This window comes from Hetaerina americana, unplaced genomic scaffold (assembly GCF_022747635.1).
Source record: "Hetaerina americana unplaced genomic scaffold, ioHetAmer1.1.p SCAF_1, whole genome shotgun sequence".
In the NCBI taxonomy this organism is placed as follows: domain Eukaryota; kingdom Metazoa; phylum Arthropoda; class Insecta; order Odonata; family Calopterygidae; genus Hetaerina; species Hetaerina americana.
This window is the reverse complement of record NW_027286069.1, coordinates 2,470,618-2,491,823: the sequence shown is the minus strand read 5'-3', so window position 1 is coordinate 2,491,823 and position 21,206 is coordinate 2,470,618. Positions and strand designations below refer to the sequence as shown.

The following is a 21,206-nucleotide window of genomic DNA, read 5'->3' as shown; positions in this document are numbered from 1 at the left end:
AACATCACAGCAGTAAACTGCATGGCAGTAAAGCATTAATTGGGCTCCATGTCTGCGAAGTTAAAATAATAGCTTCATTTGATTGAAAAATATAAACGCCAAAGAAAACTAATGAGTTTGTATTGTTTTTTCTATTAGCTATATTTCAGTGCATGTAAAATTTAATTTGGATTAAATATTGTTGGCAACGACTGATATCAAACCATTGCACAATATCCTTTGCCTTGCCTACTTTCAAAATGCTTGAAAGAGTTTGGACGAAGGATTTCCCCAGTAGTCAATAATTCAATCAAATCCTTTCACATGTATGCTCAGACAATGGAATCTAGATATAAAAGTAGCTCAGAATCCTTGCAAAATTACTCATTATTACCGATGGTGATTTTGTAATTACTCACTAGCTAATTCCTATGACTTATAGTGTAGTATAGAATATGAAGTTTATGGAATTTAATCCAAATACATTGAGGATTACTGCTGCCTGACTGAAATGATGTCCGACAGAAAACAAAGGAGCTACAAAAAGCATGTAAGCCCTGAAATTATGAATAGGCTGACATGGTTAAATATGTAAAAGTTTCTATTAAATGCAATTTTGCTATTTCCATATTTACATAATGTTGAATCACTAGTAATATTGAACAATCATGGCAAGTGCCATTTGTTGACCTTACTATTACTTATTTGTTTTTCATTTAAATTGTAGGGCAATGAATTATACTTGGGCATTACTATCTGTAAAGAGATTATCATTATATGGGTACTTGTAATGTCTCGAATTTAAGATTCAATGAAGCATTTTCACATAATCATTGCATCCTAATGCTAGTAATGGTTGAGTTTTCGGCACTTAATGGCCTTGTCCTTTGATACCTTGCGTCTTTTCTGCTTTGAAGGAGCCATAGCAGACAAAAACCATTTTAACAGACTTAACTGAATGTTACAAGAAGAGACAATAGCAATAAATATTCTGACAGTGGAATGTTAAATTGATCACAGTCCTATAATCCGAAGTTATAGGACACTCTTCTTCTCCTTGGGCTTCTGATACTTCTTTTTCCATTGAGTTTGTCCTGGAGAACTTCTTTTTGGTTATGTACCCTCTGCTATCTAGTCTGTATACAAGATGCTCATGGTTTTTAAAAAAACCTCATTAAACTTTTTCTGGCTCAATACATAGTTTGAATTTTGTTTAAAGAAATTGAGATCTTTTTATGGGATGAATTATTTGTTATATGTGCCCTTTTGTTTGATTTTACCTTTGGTTTGTTTGCTTTCAAATGGACAGGATGTTATTTTGGAAATTGCTTGAGGACTGGGGCCAAAAGAAGTGAATACTATATAATTATATGTTAATTATTACATATAAATTGCTTACAAATGAAAAATATGCTTTAAAAAGACGATGCAATGAAGAGACGGGCTTTAATTCATTTTGTCATGCACATGCCGATTGAACTTTAAAAATGTAACTTTTCTAATAGGAATGCTTTTAATGTTTTAGGAGGGCCGTCCACCAAGGAACCTTGGACGAGGTGTTTCCAAGCCAAAAAAGAACACTGTTGCTTCCCTGCTGGCTCAGAGCAGAGCTCTTGGAGTGAAGCCAACAGTGGCGTGTTTGGAGCGTGGGGTTTCACCAGGGAGGCTGGCACCCCCTAGGGTCCCTGAAGGATCAAACGATGTGATCCATGCAACTGTGGGGAGTATGAATGATCCTCCAAGTGAGGTGTCACATGCCGGTGGTTCATCCATGGAAGTAAACACCCCAACTGCTCTCTGTTCAAAAGATGTGACTCACGACGAAGTTAGGGATGGGACGCCCATGAGGGATGGATTGCACAATAGGGATGGTGGGCCATCACTACGGGATGTGGTGGAGGGAACATCTTCCCCTAGGGTTAGGTCAGCCGAGGAGGGACAAAGGGTTGTGGAAGCCTGTGCTGCCAGTGTCGTTAGTTCTCACACTTCTGACTCAGAGGATGATGATGATGACCCCGATAGGAGAGTTGGTGGTTCCGGTGAGAGTGGAGAAGGGATGACAAATGATGTAGGAGGTAATAAACATTCAATATTAATGTTGAAGGCTACCAATTTTTTGTAGTTTCTTCATAATTTTATTTTGTGTGCCCCAAAAAGTTACAAATTGTGAATGCTTTTGGGAATATTTTCTTCTATTAGTATTAAAGTCTTATTGAACTTTATAGATTCTAATATTTCAAGATCCATTGGTAAGATTTGATTAAGTTAAAGCTCCTATCATTATTACTTAGGCAATGAATTTTGGCATTAGATTGTGTGCAAATTTTTAATTAAAGAAATGTGGCAGTTTCAAGGTGCTACAATTTTGGGAGATCTAGCATTAGCAAGTTATATATGTAGGAGAAATTTGAAAGATATGAGTTTTCTATATCCACAGTTTGAATTGAGGGAATTATGGTTGTGGTATGCTTATATGATTTTGAAGAAATTGTTGCACTGGAAGAAAATTAATTTTATGCATTGCACCTAGTTAAGTTGAATATCACCTGGCACAGTGTAGTGAGTATGATTAACGAATGAATTTTTCCCAAAATGTTTTGTATTTTTGGTCATATAGGGTAATACCTTAACAACTTACTTTTGCGACTCAGTGCAATTCCATTTGCATCACTATTTTTGCATGCAAGCACCAGCACCATTTACTTTTTAACTATGATTCAGGCAAATTATAGTGCTTCTTAGATGAGAAACATCGAAACATGACTTTCTGGCCCGAGTTAAATTTAAACAATCTGTACTGTCAAAAAAAATTTGTTGGGAAGGTATGGAGTCATTATCTGTGTTACTCGAAAGATCAATGCAACCTTAAATTTTTTAAGAAAAAACATGTGGTTAATAATAATAATGATTGACAGGTCCTTCTGCCAAGAGACGTCGGGTATGGAGCGGCACAGACGGATCAATTCCAGATGAGCTCAAGCTTCGAATGCCATTGGAGAGGGGATGGCTACGTGAAACTGTGATTAGGGGTTTGAGTCGGAAAGGGCAGATTCGTGGAGATGTCACATATACTTCTCCATGTGGCCACCGTTTCCAACAACCTCTGGAGATTATTTCAGTAAGTACTTGAGAATGTTAATTCTCTTCTTAACATGTGTCATTTCCTGATTAAAATAACCATTTCTCATCTAATTCCTACTATTTTTATATATAATTTTATATATCATTCACATTATTTGTCCATGTATGGATCAGTTTTATTTGTTTATTGTATTTTCATAATTTCATTGACATTTAGCCTGGATTGTCCTACAAATAAATTGTGTATTAAGTTCAAAAATGTATAATAATGTGTGCCTTCTTTTGCAGTTCTTGGAGAAGAATGGAACAGTAGATCTTACCAAAGATCACTTTTCCTTCAACTCGAAATTGCTCATGGGAGACTTCCTGCAGCCTATGGGTGCAATTACTCCAGGGGGGAATGAAGAATGCCTTCGTCTTTCAGAAGTAGAAGTTGCAAGAAGGATCGAAGAGCTTCGTTTGTCCCGCCCGTGGATGCCACACATGCCTAGAAGGCCACCAAGGTGATGAATGTTTACTTGACTCTCGTTGTTAGAGGTAAATCTATTTGGCTGAAAAATATTAGTGTTGATCGGTCTGTGATAAAAGCAAATGGAATTAGTCAATTAAATATTTAACTACCTCAGCTGAATCATTTAAAAGAGGTATGTGTCTGTGTAAAGACTTCAATTTAGAAATCCATTCAAATAAAATAATTATTAATGCTGATAGATAATTTTCAGTTCAAATAAGAATTCAATGATGGGTATAGAGTTCAGAAAAAAAATTATGAAGCTTAAGATGATTGCTTGGGGATCTGCTTTGAAAAATAATTACAACTTGATGCAGTATTAATGAGATAGGAATCAGTGTGAAGTCTTTTTAAAGGACTGTGAGAGGCAGTTGAAGCAGAATGTTGACAGCAGTTGAAAAAGGATTGTCATTTACAGATGGTGTCCATACTTTCCCCTGTTTTTCATAACTAACCTAGTATAATTTTTAATGTATAGTTATAAATTTGTTTTCATTGTATTATCACAATCAGAGCATTATCAATATGTGAAATCTACCAAAATGATTTAATGTTGTAATAATTTCTGGATGTGCTTTCTGTGTTATTGTTTTAAGATTGGCGTAATAACTTGACTGTAGAAAGTATAAATGTGGGAAGGTTGGCACCAAACATGATAATCAAATTACTCCCTATCTTTACAGAAAAGTATCATTTCCTTGCTTTATCCTTAGGTTTAGAAAAAAACTTTGAACTAAGGTGTTAACCAGAATATGGTGCTGGTCCCTTCACTCTTTGCGGAAGTTCAAAAAAGTGTTATTGTAAGCCTGAAAAATATTGAAAACTGAAAAGTAAAGAAAATCAAACCTCAGGTTTCTACCTGGAAAAGTAGATACGTTTATTAATTTACGTGCATTGTGAATAAAGGTCCCGAAGACATAACCACTCAAGCAGTGATTTGAAGAATAAATTGGCTTAATATTTATGGAATTATACAGCTGAATATAATAAGACATATTGCAACATTCCTTCTATTTCCAATGATGTGTATATTATTATCAGCATTAATTTTACAGAATTGTGTATTTTTAGATTGAAATTTTTTACTTAATGCAGTTTCATTGAAGAAATTTAAATTTGGGCCTAGAAACCCAGAAATTCAGGAAAATGTAATCCTACAGTTAGGAATTCAGCCACAATTTAGGCTTAGGTGTCTTTCACTTTAAGTATATGCATTGTGTGGTCAAGCTCATTTCTCAAACCACGAGATTTTGTTTGGTATTAGGTGTTACTCGAGGTTTTTATTGTGAATCCCATGAATAGGTGGGCCTCTTGTGTAATGTGTTCGTTGTGTAGAGTTGTTCCAAAACCCTTTTTGAATAACGTTTCTTTGTTGAGTTAAATTAGTAAGCGGCCAAATCTTTTGAAATACTAAAAAAAGAATAAAATGGATTAATTTGGATTTGAGATTTGTCTAAAATAAAATTTTCGAAAAGGAATTGAAGTCAAGTACCAAACACTATATGCCAACCATTGTGCATGCTGGAAAACTGTTTGTGTATTAATAATGCAGTGATGACAGTGACACAAGAAAAAAAGGCCACTGTAATTTTGTGACAGTAGCTAAACGCTATTTTCATAAAATTGATGGCTAATACTCTTTGAGGAAAGTTATCTTTAGTTTCAGTTTTCCAGCAATGGCAGGGAAATATATTTTTCCATGATGAGGATATTTTATTTCATATGGAATTATATAAAATCATTAACACTGTGGGATAAAAAAATAACAATCATGTTGATTGTGCCATTTTACCCTGCAACTTCAGGCTAAGATATGCACAGAAAGAGAAATAAATCCATTTCGTTGGAATGTATGTTAATAGTATGTCAACCATTGTTCTGAAGAGAGTTAAATGCAGTGCTAGTCAGATTTAATTATGCTTGATATCTTCGTCACAGATTATGTGGCAAATATCCTGTTCTTATAGAATTCACTGGAATTAATTTGTTTAGTTTGAGCATGAGTGCATTTCATATTCCAGTATATTGAAGAATATAGTAAATCTATGCTGCTGATCTATCTGATATGGAGATGGTAGAGGAGGGTATAAAACATTTAGCAAGAAATATATTTAGCTGTTAAGTTATAGAACTTGACCACTGCCCCACCCTGAAATCAAGGAGTAATCTGTTAATGTAGGATTTTATAGCTGCCATATTACAATGTGTATATGATGATGTGATCAGATTTTAATATCTGGATTTGCTCATTCATTTTAACTTATTTTCCAGATAAGAATATTCTTTTTATTTAACCTCTTTAGAAGGAATTAATATATTTCTTAAGAAAATGTTTAGTTGGCGGAAGCTTTCAAATCCAAAGCATGGCTTTGTCATGCATTTTAAAATTAGTTTCTATTAATGGGCAATAAAACATTTTTGTCTCAATAGTATGCCGTAGAGGCAATCAGATTTTAGGGAGTCCTTTGTTATTTTATTTTTCTGCATCAATAAAAATGTAAAATCTTTGCTTTGAATTACTTCCCGTAGACCCTAATTAGTTAACTTGCAGATTAAACATTCTTAATACGTATTTCACCAAGGAAAGCTAGATAAATATAATGAAAATAGGCATGCATCTATCTTACAGTGGTTAATTTTGAATAAAATTCATATTTTGAGTATTTCCTTACAGTGAGTCTGCTGTAAATACTCATTCAGAAGAAGACATACATCCTGTTAGATCCGACCCTAGGGACCCTGGACCTATACAGTCTAGAGATCATACACCCATACTTCCAGGTGAACGTGAAAGACAAGCCATGTTGGCACGTGAAGCCAAGCGTTTAGCAAGAGAAGAGGTACAGAAGCAAAGAGAGCAAGCCAGGTGATTATTTAGATTCTGATTGAAAATTAGTGGTAGTATGAAGTTCTATTACCATTATTATTTGTTACATAGTAACTGTTTTTAATGTAGGGGGCCTATGTATTTCTACAGGACCATTTTTTAATCTATTTGCAGTGCTTAATACAGATAGGAAACACTTGGGGGTACACTAGTTTCCTGATTTCAAAATATTGAAAGTATTTATTTTTAATAAATGTAGGTGAGTCTAATTTTGAGTTTATGTAGACTATTTCAGAATGCTGTGCCGAATTAGTGTGAGGGACCTATAGCTTCATATACAATACCCCTAAATGTTTGTTATATTGGCTTATTAGTGCACTATTATACATTATTTCTAATTATTGTGCTTCTCACCCAGCTTGATGTAAAAAATCTTTAAATATCTATTTGTAGATAGAATGTTTTCTTTAATATTTGAAGTAAAGCTTAATGCCATGAATAATTAGCCAATGCATATATCAAGCTAAGGACATAGGTGCAAACTTTCAGCTGTTTATCTGGATGATAGAATAGGTGTGTCCAGATTCTCCATGCAGTGGGAATGCCATACTTTAATATATAAGGATCAAGCAAACAAAAAAGAAATCTCACATGCAGGAATTTTGAATGCATTTGAAATAATTATTTGTTATTTAAAGGAAAGCATCAGAAATATATAGTTGTTCTATTTGGAGTTGTTTCATGTGAATGCATGGACATTGTAAACATGATACGACTCTTCTGCAATTTTGCATGTGAGCATACGTAAAATATATATGATGTATGTGGTCTTACAGTGCACCAACGCAAGTTATTTGCACTGAACAAAACGTATAAAGAGGTACCACTCCAGGAGTTTATGCTGAGGGAGAGTGGCAATGCCACTGCCCTCCATACTTTGAATAGCAAATGGCTTTTTGACTGTTCAATATGAACTTCCCCCATCATTATTCCCAAACAGCCTAGAAGGAAGCACCCCCATTACTCATAGGACATTGATGACAGTGAAATCAAGATAATGTAGCTCATGTTGTGATGTAATTCCAGGCCTCTTTTTATTCAAGTTTTTTTATATTTCTAATGTATTTTAATGATAGAGAACATTTTAGGATTCTTTTTATCTCATCATAATACTATATTATAATTTTCCTTGACTCATGTATTTAATATGGATGACAAAAGTAAGTAAGAAATAGTGTTATTGTTATGTCATATGTTGGTTCTTTTTGCCATTTTCAGGTTAGCAAAAGAACAGGAGAAACTGGAAAGGCAAGAAGCAGCTAGACGGGAAAGAGAGCTAAGGGCACAGCAAGCGATGGAGGTGAGGAAGCATCGACATCATGTATTTCTTTGTGTTTGTCTTTTTCAACTAATGCACACACTTAGCTTTTGTGTAGAATAGTGATCCTTTTGAGTTGCAATCACACGTGCCTGATTGGTTTATGAGAAAGGACCCCTGAAGCAGTGACCTATCAACCTCACTTAAATTGACAAAATGGGGAAAGAGCAAAATAAAGAAAAAGAGTAACATTTGCGCATTGCGGGGACCCTCTTGATTCACAATCACACACTCAGGGTGCACAAGGAGAAACTCCTTGGCCAGTTGCCTGCCGACCATACTGAAATTAATGCGGAAATAAAAGGTTAAAAGGTAATCAATATAGGGCTAACCTCGGTATGCACTCATGTTTCATCCATGGTCGTGTAACATGAACTCCCAGTGCATTTGAAAGAATTCCCACTTGCCCTGTGAAATTTGTAAAGAGATTTGTTTACTAATTCTACAGGGTTTCCAGTCACAAACAACAAGTACCTACATGCAATTGTAACAATTTCTCATGCATTGATTTTACAATTTCCTCTTCATAACAGGGGAAATGTAATGACATAGCATGAGCACCAAATTCTCTTAAAATGTTACAAAAGTGCATTCTGAGGCAAACTAAAATTCCGTGTCTTTTAAGTGCTCATATAGTGTGGATGCAACTGTTAATGTATAATCTCAAGAAAAAACATCACAAGCTATTACCACAATAGCTAAGTTTTAGATATTCCCAAGGCATATTAATATAAATGTGGTTTTATTACTGTAATTTAAGTATGTTCAACAATTATCTGAATATCTAAACTAGGGGTTGTATCTGCATCTAGGAGCAGTGTTTAACTATTTTGGCATTATTCATGGAATTTGTTCCTTTTTTTCCTCTTAGGAACGGGAATTGAAAAGGCAGCAGGCAGTGCTTCTTAAGGAACAAGTAAGCATCTACTACTACTTAAGAATTCCGTGAATGCATAGTGTTTATTTTTCAAAGAGTTTATTACATTAGCTCCTAGACAATGGGATTAATTAGGATGTAACATTTTTCTTTTTGGTAATTGTATTTTAAAGTTTCAGTCAATGCCTAAATGACTGGGACAGATATGTAAATATGAGATATTTTGTAAATGGTTTGTTGTAAAAGTAATGATTGATTATTCATCCTAGTTCTAAGATTGGTCATGGTCTTGTATCAGGATAGGTATCCATACTTTTGAATTCTTCTTCAACTTGGTAGATCAATCAATCCAGAGAGATTTATGATGACAATAATAGCAAGAAGCATATTTTTTCTAGCGGGGAGAAATATAGTTTATTTATCATAACAATATTCTGATACTGTTGTATACATTCATGAAAATGATTACCTAGTGGAAAACTATCATTTTTGTCTGAAGCCACAAAGAGTGGGGTGTTATAATTTAATGGGGATGGTTAACATATTTATGAAAGCATTTGTGAAAAACCCCTGTTTTTTTTTTTCTTTTCATCAACATGCGGTGCAACTGTACATGCAGGAACTCAATAAACAAAGGGAGATGCTGTACACTGTGGAGTTGGTATGTGTTCGCTGTGAGATAGTGACATTGTCCTGCACCCTTTGCATGTTTCTGCATTTTTGTTCTATTGTTTTGCAAATTCTTCATTAAAGCTTGGATTCTTCCTTTTTGGATCAAGTTTTCTACAAGGATATTGTTTAACACTTTGTGTACTGGTGCCCTTTAATTTACCCGCCCTTGGGGCTGGCCATTTTTTTCCTGCCCCATAGAAAGGGCCTAACTATTAGGAGAACATTACTCAAATTGAGCAACGTCAAGAGATAACAACAGACAGGGAAAGATAGGGGTGTGTGTCAAATAAGTGTATTTTCCTTTTTTTGAATGTGTGAGCGTTTTTCTTAGTGCTTGTAAGTGTGTCATCTCTGTGGTTGTCCCTGGCAAGAAATTTATTCCCGTGGACAGTCATGAATAGTGTGTGTGTGTGTGTTAATACCCCCAGGTGTCCTTAATAGAGTCCTTTTAACCCTGTGAAGGATCCCAATTGGGTTTGGGTCTCTGGCGAGGAAGTAACATTCCCGTTAACTTCTACAAAAGAGTATTCTATTTGAGAGGTTGTGGTTGGTCACTGTCGTGGAATTTCTTTTTCCAAAAACCATTAAAGAAAATTTAGTTTTCTTTGTGGGATGAGTGGTGTTAACTTGTTACGGCTATAATAGTTTTCCTTTAATTTGTTATGTTTTAATTTCTATTGAAAGAATATTATTATCCTTCATATGGCTTCCTGTACAAATTTGATCAAATCAAAATTTTCAATTCTATGGTTGATTGTAGGTCCTTCCCCATTCTGAAGTGTGACAGTTACTAACGCATAGGTTTCTGACATAATGGAGTATTTGCTTTCTCTCCTTGTAACACAGCATGCTTCCTAGGGCACCTACTACCTTGATCAAAAAGTTCCCGGAATAACCACCGTGTGGCGCTCCCATCGTTCCGATTTGAGTTCTGTTTTTTTTGTTAAATTGGTACATCTGTTGTTGATATTCCCTTTAAATCTTAGTGTCATAACTTGACATTTGCAAAAGTTACGTAGCCAAGAGTACATCTATCTCTGTGTGTGTTGGCGATTTTTTACAATTTCAGAAATGGATTTAAATTTGCAACAACGAACTTGTATTAAATTTTGCGTAAAAAACGGATTTAGTGGCGCACGGACGTTGGAAATGTTGGAAAAGTGTTTCGGCAACGATTCTCTAAAAAAAACGGTCGTTTACCAGTGGCACGAGCGGTTCAGAAGTGGTCGTGAGTCAATCAAAGATGATGAACGCAGTGGCAGACCATCGACATCGAAAGTCGGTGAAAAAATTGATAAAGTAAAAGAAATGTTGGTCAATAACCGCAAATTAACCACCAGAGAAATAGCGGAGGACTTGAACATTGCCTATGGATCCGCCCAAGACATTGTGGTTAATGATTTGGGTTTCCGTCGTGTAGCAGCAAAGTTGGTGCCAAAAGACCTCAATTTCATGCAAAAAAGAGACCGTGTTGACGTCGCAAAAGACATGATTTGCGAGGCTGAATCCGATCCCACATTCATCAAAAGGATCATTACTGGAGACGAGACGTGGGTTTATGAGTACGACACGCAATCCAGACATCAGGCAAGTGAATGGCGTTCACCAAATGAGCCGAGACCAAAAAAACCACGTCGTTTTCAGTCAAAAAAGAAGGCAATGCTGACGGTTTTCATGGATTACAACGGTGTAGTGCATCATGAATTTTTGCCAGAAGGCCAGACAGTAAACAAAGAGTATTATTTGGGCGTTATGAGACGTTTGCGTGAAGCAATTCGCCGAAAGAGACCAGAAATGTGGGCAGAAAACTCGTGGATTTTGCACCATGATAACGCACCGTCGCACAGTGCTATCATTATTCGTAATTTTTTGACGAAAAATGCAACAAATACCATCCAACAGCCACCGAATTCACCTGATTTGGCTCCCTGTGACTTCTTTCTGTTCAATCGAGTTAAAAAACCATTACGGGGAACGCGTTTTAGCAGCCGAGAGGAAGTAATGGAAAAATCGCAGGAAGCACTGATGGACATACCGAAAACCGAATATAAAAAATGTTTCGAGGATTGGATCAAGCGCTGGCATAAGTGTGTTGCAGTCGATGGGGATTACTTTGAAGGGGACAATATAGATTTAGATGAATAAACTTGTATTTTTAATTTTCTGAATAAATTCCGGGAAATTTTTGATCAAGGTAGTATTTCCACTAATTCCCATGTCTCCATCTCAACTTTCTTAGACTTCTTCTCCATATATGAATTGGCAAATATGGGCAGCTCACCATTCAGAAAATATTAATGCTCCTTATTTTATCTATTCATGTCAATGTTCAATCTTTTTCATATGAAGTTGTGGACATTAGGGATTTATTGTGCGTACTACTTCAGGAAGATGTTCATGCTGGCCCTTCTTTTTCCAAAACCATCAATTTTGATCAAACATTCTCTTTTCACTCTAAAGAAAATGGTTCGAGTTTAACTTTTGCATAAATTGAAAAAAACCTGAATGCCACGGATCATAGTAGATGCAGATCTAGATCATTATAATAGATTCAGTGAGAAGATTCATGAAATAAAATGGCTTTCTTCCACATATCATGACGTTTTTTTGATTGTTTTAATTTTGCTTTTTAATTGTTTTAATTAATTGTATTTAAACTTAGGGTGCTTGGAGTTCTTAGCATCCCACCTCTCACTTTCCTTATTTTCACCCAATCTACAAAATTCAATTTTCAGACACATAAAAAATATTTTTGAAAACTATTAGTGTTAGCTGGTTGAATGAATGCCTCACACTTTAGTACATCCCTGCATTGTGATATAGCATTTCCATTAGTATTTTTAACACTTCACCAGTCCCGCAAACATGTTCTTTCTCTCATGCAACCGAGGCAGGATGTTGTTTTTATCTTGATTATGTTGTAAACAAAAATGTTTAACTGATTAATGTTGACAAATTTGCAAGTGATAATATTATTCATTTCACAATTTATATAAAGTAAAAATAATTAATAACGCTTTCTAAAAAATGTAGTGAGCAGTATTTTACATAATTATTTTCATGGATCCTGCTAGAATTAACATGCAAAGGTGATAGCAGGGGCATTAGTATGGTCAATTGTTATCAAATTAACCCTTTGCAGCTATATGATATACTGTCATGCCAGGCTAAATGGGTAGTGAGTGGCATGCACCACCATGAAAAGTGGTGGCTGCTGGAATGTAATGGATTGCCAACTCATTGCTGCTTTTGGTTGGTGTTCAGGAACGTGAGAGGAGGAGGCAGCACATGTTACTCGTGAAAGCTCTTGAAGGGCGCAAGCGCTTGGAAGAGAGAGAAAGGCGACGGCAAGAAGTGAGAGCAGAGAAGGTGGCCAGCAGGGAGCGCAGGGCAGAGCGTCGCAGGGTCGAGATGGAACTGGTTAGGGAGCTGAAAAAGCCAGTTGATGACCTGCAGCTAAGAGGTGACCATATTTGATTTATAGGGGTGGTTTGAGTTTTGTTTTATGACTTTGAAGTATGAACACTTCTCTTTATTCTGAACATTTTAATTAATTCTTGAAGTTCAACATTGCTCTTTTGCTTGTAATTTTAATACTTGGACATATTTCCATTTTAGATCAAAAGAATCTTCCAGCACTAGAAAGAATTCCAAACTTGAAGCTATCTGGTCAAGCATTCGCAGATACATTGATGGTGTTTGAATTTCTTCATAACTTTGGAGAAACACTAGGTTTTGGTAAGTTATATTTTACTATTCAAATTCAGTTTTCATGTATTAAATTGAGTTCTTTATTTCGATTATTTTAATTGCCATTGCCCAATGATGGGTGTGAAAAATGAGCCACTTCGTAACCATTCTATGGCAGTGGTAGCTTGGGGAAGTGTCACATTGGCCAACAGAACTGAGGTAGGGTGTCAAAAGTAAAGGTATGATTATGTGTTTTGTGGGAGATTTTTAAGGAAATTCCTTATAGGTTTTAAAAACAATAGTTTCCATTAACCCCTGGTGTCAGGTATGCTTGTCAAGTTTGATTTATTTTTCTGATCCTATAAATGTATATATATGCTATGGAAAACATAACGTTTTCAGAAATGTATCTCAATGAAAATTTAAATGCTTATTTGGTAGTGAAAAGGATATTGAATGCCAAGTTTCAATAATTTAATCAACCAGCACTTGAGCTCAATGTGGTAATTTGGTGTTGGTCCATGCAGGCAGTAGTTGATATGTCAATAACTAATTAATGTATGAAATTAAGTCTAGTTTCAAAAGTAAATGCCATTCATTCTCTCCATTTTGTGTTGTTACTGTGCTTTGAATTCCTGATTAGGTTAAGGCTTGCCAAATTCTGATGTTTAGCTAATTTCACTATCAAAATAAAATTATTTAACCTCTTTGAATTCATAATTCAACATATGTGTTGTTTTTATAGGTCTTAATGATACATATATAATCATTTTAGTTTTTCACCTTTTATTATGCAATTCACATGCTTGTTGAGAGACTAATTATAGGAAAAGCAGTCATTGCACTTGCTAAATTCTCCCATCCATGAGACAACTGCCTTTCCCACAGAGGCCAAGTTTTTTGAATGAGACATGATTGGTCCCAAGTCTTAGTTCCTTTTGCTCCACCTAAACTCACAAAGATAAATTTTATGGGTTATAACATCTGATTAATTTGCCCCTGGCCCACCTGCTGGGCTTCATTAGCTAGAGTTAAAGGAAGTAATGACAGGGTTTATATCCAATGAAAAACCTTAAGTGGGCCAAGGCCCATAGTACCTATACAATCCTTTCACCTTCCTCCTATGGATCACCATATTTAATAAGAGGAGATTCAATTTTTTTCTCTCAAGATCAGAAAAAAGAAGAAACTTTCCATATTCCGTTTGCACAAGGTTTAGCATTGCTTATAATTAAATTATTATTGAATGAATAATCCTTTAATAAATTTCTGACATTGTTCTAGAGTGAACCATGATGTTGTGAAAGAAATTGGTTTAGGAGACTGGGCACTGGATGTTAATTGTTAAGTGAATATAGTTCAATTCAGTACTTTTATTCGTTTCAGTTGAAGTAAACAAAAATTACTTGCTTAACTCTCATAAGGGTCCAATGGTCTTCAATTATTCTGCTGTTTTCAGTCATGGCTAGAAAGCCTCTTAGGAAATGTTTAAATGGCAATTAAACATCCACAAGGTGCTTGATTGCTGCATAGGTAATATCTCTCCTACAGCGTCTAGTTCTTTGTACTGTGCCATACTGACCCTGACTTTAAAATGGCATGTTTGTAATTTTTATGACTGTGCAGTGTAGTACTTTTCACCCTCATTTTCTTTGCATTCTCTACCAAAAATATTGTATTTATCTGATATTATTTTATTTTCTTAATTCAGAAAGGCTCAGTCCAAGTTTCCTATTTAGCCTCAGAAAATCATCTGTTTTATCAAATTAGTGATAATGGTGTTCTAACGTATTTTAATGTGGGTTTCTTCTCTTTGTCTGATCTGCAGATATGGACAGTTTACCCAGTCTTGGTAGTTTGCAAAGGGCATTGCTGAATGAAGAAGAGGCTGAGGAAGAGTTATTATCTGTGATGACCCATCTCCTGGTCTGTGCCATTGAAGACCCTGGAATTCCAAACCCTGCTCGTCATACTACCCTTCTTGGTCAATCTCTCAGGCAGGCAGACATCACACATGCTAATCTCTCTGAAATACTAAGAATCTACCTGTATGCAAATGCCACCGGAGAGGTGAAAGCCTTAACAGGTAATGATTTCATCAAGTTTAAATGTAACTGAAATGGAAACATTTCTTTTGTTCTTCCTATTCCACATTACAAGGAGTGGTCAAATATATAGAAGTCATTGAATCTTGTTCAATCATAAGACTTAAGGAGTATCTAGAATTGTTGAACTTTTATTCCACCAAATTTGTTCTCTGTAATAGTAATGAGCAAATACTTTTATTTATGAGTGAAGTGTAGCTGACAATTATTTGTTGTTTGGCATATGAAAATATAAATATTTGAAATTCATGGGCAGAATAATGGAGTAAAATTTGTTGTATTACCGTTGCGTAGGCCTCTGTTATGAGAGAGAACGGGAAAGAGATAGAGAGAAGAGGGAAAGTGCCTTGGATGCTCTTGATTCTGAAAATCCAGATTCATTGGCTGCCAAGCCCATATTTGGTGGAAAGAACTCAGCCTTTTTTGCGCATCTGCGGGACAATGGAACTTGGAGGATGTCTCGATGGCTGAGGGAAAGGCCTTTTCTCTCTCTGAACCCCACACGCAAAGCTGCCATTCTTGCTTTCCTCTGCAATGAGCTGTTGCAGAACAAGGCAGTTCTTCGGCAGATAGAAGGAGCAATTGAAGGCGTGGCACAGTTAAGAAGAGACCGTTGGACCATAGAGGGCAAGATTCGGAAGTAAGCCCATATTTATTCTCTCAGTTGTGAATTATCATTAATTTCATCATTTCATTCATTCATTCATTAAATCATTAATTTCATTAAAAACTGTAGTTATTGAATGAAGCCCCGGAAATTGTTGGTAAATTTTACTAGCGATTTTTTCTAATAAATTTATTCTCTCTGAATTGTCATGAAATTGAAGTTGATCCCAAACTCTTTTGATGGTATTTATAACCTCTTAAAGTTCTCCATTTCAAAAGTTGACTGACACTGAATTTAATTCATAATAGTTGCTCTAAATATCAGGAGATAATTATATAATTAGAAATTTTATGCCATTGTTTAGTCATAGAAAATTTTTCATCAATATTTCAGTAACTTTCAAAACAAACCCTTTTCATGTTATGTTCTCGGGATAATATTGCTTGTTTGAGATAACCATTTTCTGGTCAAACCACCCAGTTCACAAGAACTACCAATAGTTCATATTTGTTATCTTATCTCCTATTATTTGGCATCCTTTTGTAATTTTCCCATTTTATAATCCTTTTCCATTGGTCTTTGTTCGTTGCTGTATGGACTATTGCATTGTATTCAAAGTACATGGTATGTACAGAATTAGCAGCTTAGGTTATAATTCTTTTTTTAAGTCATGTGAACATCCAGTAATTTTTTTACCTGATGTAATACTGTATTGTTGTTCTCTAGGTTGCGTCTGTTGCATGGTAGAAAGTTTCGCCAAGCTCACCTTGTAGCAAGACGAGAAAGTTGCTGTGAGGAAACCTGTGAGACAACTCAAACGATATTCCCAGCAACGATTTCAGTTCCACTCGTAACTGAAGTTCAGCCTCCAGTGGTGAAGAAGACGGAGGAAGAAGGAGATAGGGCAACAGATGCAATACCTGTGGTGGGAGAGGGCGGAGGAGTAAATGCCAGTATGGGACCTCAGGAAAGGGACACTGTGAAGGTGGAGGAGGAGGTAGTTGCCAATTGTGGGGAGGGTGTGGGGGTTGAGAAGAAAGAGGGAGCAGGAGTGAGTGCTACTCCCCCTGTTAGTGGTGGTGACTTGCCCAGCAGTTCACCCGAGAAGCCTCCTGAAAAATTGGGAGATAAACCCGTGGAAAAGCCCCCAGAGAAGCCAGTGGAGAAGCCAGTCGAGAAGCCTTCAGACAAAGCTGTGGGTGACAAGTTAGTGGACAAACCAGTGGAAAAGGCAGTGGAGGAAGAAGAGGATGATGAGGAAGAGGAGGAGAAGGAGAGCGGCAATGAGAGTGAAGGAACGCAGGAAGGGGAAGTCCCAGAAGAAGTGAGTTTTGATTGAATGATTCAAATTGACAATTTCTTTATTGTGGGCATTTTGAAACTTGGTTGGGTAGTCGGTAATTATTGAAAAGACATGGGCAGAGCAAAGAAACCCCAAGTTAAAAGAAATAATATTTTTTTACAGCTAAGACATGTTATAGTTACAGGAAAATAAGATGCTTACTATTTCCATTTTATCTGAAAAATTACATGTACGTGGTATTATTGCATTCAAATGTTAAAATTGTGTATATCATGTGTTTTGGTATAGAAAATGAATGCAGGAAAGTCACATTGAATTATCTTGAAAAGTCTTGAAAAAGATTTTTCTCATAGACAACTTCTGTGTTTGAAAGCTTGAAATCAGAAAATATAAATTCTTGGCCACCTTGAATGATGAAATATCATGAAATTATTCATGAATATTGACTGTGTGTCATTCCTAGTTCACTCTGTCCTGTTCACTTATTTATTTAATTTTTTGAAGTGATTGTCTATTTTGTATTTATATAATTTTGAAATCTCCAGTTCAACGCAAGTAAAAGGGATGCTTATCATTGACAGTATTGTGGTCCTCTATCACTAATTGTATGACTTTCTGACTTGCGGAAATCCTAAATGGGTATAAAATACTACTAACCTCAGAAGTTGTCCATATATTATATAATAGTAAATTTGGGGTGTTTCTTACCCCCTCCCCTTTCCTCTTGACATTTAAAATGCACGTAAATTAACCCCTTCACAATTTATGTTATATAAACCCCATCTCATAGACTCATATTTTGGCATCAGTAGAGCCTACATTTGAAATACCATGCCTATAAAAATAACTAAATTATTTTCTGAAGGGACTTCTAATATGTGTAAAACAGTAAATATTGTCAAAATCTCTGTGGTAAAAAATTATGCTCATCTGTTTGCAAATACATACTTTAAAAAATTGAGCTTCTGCAATGGAAATTTGAAACATGAAAGAAGTTAAACTTTGATACCTCAGTAATAGGTGTATGAAATAGAGGGGGTAGCATTCTGCTTCACCTGTTACATTGTGTTTCAGTAATATTTGAAAATTTTTAATTTTGCAATTCTTAATATTTGTAAATCACGTGTTTCAGGAGGAGGATAAGAATCTCAGCATGGAAGATCTCACGCGCAAAATCGAACGCATCACAAAGCAGTCTGAGCAGTCTTTGGCCGAGCTTGCACGGTCTGCATCACAGCTACGAGCTTCAGCCCTTGGCCAAGATCGCTTCTGGAAACGGTATTGGGTGCTCCCATGCGCTGGTGGTGTTTATGTTGAAGGTATGGAATCGGCAGAGCCTGAATTGTTCAAGAAGTCATTGCTGGAAGATGACGTGATCTCTACTGGTGCTGAGGAAGCTGAAGAGGAAGCGGCTGCCGATCAGACCAAAGAAGGGGATGAAACATCCGTGGAGGCAGCTGAGGCTGAGGTTAAAGAAGAAGTGTGCCAGACTCTGGAAGATTGCAGTGAGCCATGTGATGATTCGTCTCCCCCTGTAAAGAAACCTCGAATGGCTGATGATTCGGAGGTGGTTGGAAATGGTGCTGAGGATGAAGAAATGGATGAAACAACGGCAGTGCCTGAGGAAGAAGAAGAAAAGGAAGAGAAGAAGGAGATTAAAGAGGAAGTTAAGAAGGCTGTAGACATGTGTGAAACTATGGATGGAGTGAAGGTGGAAGACTTTGTTGAAGAGGAAAAGGATGTGAAGCCAGTGGTTAAGAATCATACTGAACCAAATGGGATCATAAAAAGTGAAAAAGAGGAGGATGTTGTTGTGAAAGAAGAAGTCAAGGAAGTGAAAGAACCCAAAGGTGTGTGGAATGGTGATATTGGCAATGGTATGGTTGATTCTACTGTTGTGATGCCCGATGAGGAGTTGAAAGAAGAAAATGGTGATGTTGACATGGTGACTCCCAATGAAGTTGAAACGAAGGATGCATGTGTGGAGGCTGCCACCTCCGTTCATCCCCCTAGCACACCTGAGCATACTGGATCAACTCTGCAGCCCTCCTGCCAACACATGAGACCTACTTCAACACGCTCCACTCCCCTTCGGTTTGAGCGGCTGGGGGATTGTGTTGAGGAGGAAGAGGAAGCAAGGAGGAGGGGTCGAGAGGCGAGTGGGAGTGAATGTCATGGATCTGAGAGTTCCAACTGTCGGGGGAGTGCAGTGATTAGTTCGGGTGGACTTTTAGGGAATGGTGCAGCAGTACAGACAGGAGAAGCAGATGTCAGTGTTGAGGCTTCCCAAACAGGCGCCCTGTTAAACCTGGGTTTCCCTCTCCCAGCCGCCACTCCCTCTCCCCCCATTTTCCCTGGAGGTGGTGCGTCTCCCGGGGAAAAGCAGTGGTTTGGTATCCTGCCTCGTGATGCATGTGATGAGACTTCATTAACGAGGCCCCCAGATGATAGAGCTCCCTCAGATGCCACGGAACTGAGGATTCCCTCCTACCCCCGTCCCTTGGTGACAGTCATTTCTCCTCCTTCACCCCCTTCCCCTTTCTCCCCACTTCGGGAATGCTCCCCTGGACCTTCTGGCCGTCCCAGCCGTGCTGAGTCACCCTTAGCTGGCTTGCCACCTGAACTCTTTGGACCAGATGATGGTCTTAGAATGGATGTTCTCAAACGAATGGCTGAAGTGCATCCGGAACCAAAGCCTGTGCCAAAAGGTTTGTCAGTTACTAATTATTTCCTCTAACTCTAAATAAGTAATTTGAAATGGACCATTATAAATGCACAAAAATTATATATTCACATTCTAGGTTCAACATCGACATAGTGAGTGTTGTACATGGTGTCATTGATTATGTAATTAAGTTTTTGATGCAGTTCAAGTTATTTTCTGAATGAAAGTAATTACAAAATTGTATGTTGTAACATTTTGCGGCATTTTTCATCATTATGTCTCTCTTTGACTTTTTAGGGTCTAGTGAAGTCTTTGACACCTTTATGTAGGCTCTCGTACTTAAACAGTAAAAGTCACATTATTTAGGACCATGAACTTTTTGAGTGTCTGAAAATACCAAGATTTTCATGGGAATTCCATTTTCCCTTTGAAAAAACAGAGAATTTTCCAGAAATGCTGAGCATAGAAGCAATTTTCAAAGGTGTATGTAATGTGAATATGAATTGAAATGTAGTGTGGTAGTTATTTCACAGTGATAACCCTCAAATAATGAACCATCAAGGCCTAAACTGTAGGATTAATGTTGATGGAATGACCTGCTCAGAGAATCTTGATGGGCCAGTTAGAGTGATGTACACCTTGTAAAATCATTTTCTTTAGTAATTTTTAACCGTCTTAAACTCAAAAATGTGGAATGCATAACTTTAGTGCTACACTAGCCAGACTCTAGATCAACCATTCGAATGCGTTCTTATCCTAATTATATTGGTTCCAGCAAGATATTATTTCAAAATAATTTTTTAGCCATAAGAAATACTTCTGTAGTAATTTTATGGGGAGTTTGTGAACAGCTTCTTAGTTGGATATTGTTTGATGATCTTAAAAATAAGTCTCTAATCTACTGTAAATGACCGCACTTAAGGCATTTCTCCAAAGAAGAATATGATCATAAGAAATTCATGTCTAAGAGAGAAATTATGCATATATGTGTACAGTAAAAATAATTTATTCGGTAAAAATTTTGTATAGCCTTCAACAATATCAAAAATATCATATTCGGACTCACGACCCAGGTCTACTTAAATGGTCATCATCCTCGGGTGAAATTTCAGTTTTACCATAGCTATATTTATGAATTTTATGGGAGGTAATAGAATTGGGGGAAATAAGAGTGAGAAACTTAGTAGGGTGAGGTGGTACCAAGGAGGAATTAGCAGAGGAACCAGTTTTGTCACCCCCTGCAATGGTAGGAGAGAAAGCAAGGCACACTTTGGTTGATGAGCGAGACTTCAGGGTCTTGCTTTTAAAATATCAAGCTGCTCTTGAGCATTAATCTTTGCCAAAGGTGATCATTCAACGAAACCTGGTTCAATGAGATGTGTTTTGTTTTTTGTTGCTGTTGCAAACATTTATACCAATAAATTATTGGTATGGGATGCCACTGTTACCAAAGAGCTAATTTTATTTACTGGGTACAAGGTTTTCTCCAGTGCGCACCTTTCTCTCAAGTG

General features: G+C 36.6%; 1 protein-coding gene across 5 annotated transcripts in view; it reads left to right on the top strand.

The window, feature by feature from the left end:
• LOC139687522 (bromodomain adjacent to zinc finger domain protein 2B-like) overlaps positions 1-21,206 on the top strand; it is a 247,317-nt gene that overhangs the window by 199,768 nt on the left and 26,343 nt on the right. For all 5 annotated transcript variants that reach the window (XM_071584739.1, XM_071584747.1, XM_071584725.1 and 2 more), the window contains 13 exons: positions 1,505-2,054; positions 2,895-3,097; positions 3,349-3,563; positions 6,246-6,437; positions 7,677-7,758; positions 8,648-8,693; positions 9,253-9,314; positions 12,590-12,788; positions 12,944-13,063; positions 14,844-15,101; positions 15,415-15,760; positions 16,454-17,051; positions 18,163-19,738. In XM_071584739.1, the coding sequence (XP_071440840.1) occupies positions 1,505-2,054; positions 2,895-3,097; positions 3,349-3,563; positions 6,246-6,437; positions 7,677-7,758; positions 8,648-8,693; positions 9,253-9,314; positions 12,590-12,788; positions 12,944-13,063; positions 14,844-15,101; positions 15,415-15,760; positions 16,454-17,051; positions 18,163-19,738 (4,447 nt within the window). The remainder of the gene's footprint in view (positions 1-1,504; positions 2,055-2,894; positions 3,098-3,348; positions 3,564-6,245; positions 6,438-7,676; positions 7,759-8,647; positions 8,694-9,252; positions 9,315-12,589; positions 12,789-12,943; positions 13,064-14,843; positions 15,102-15,414; positions 15,761-16,453; positions 17,052-18,162; positions 19,739-21,206) is intronic.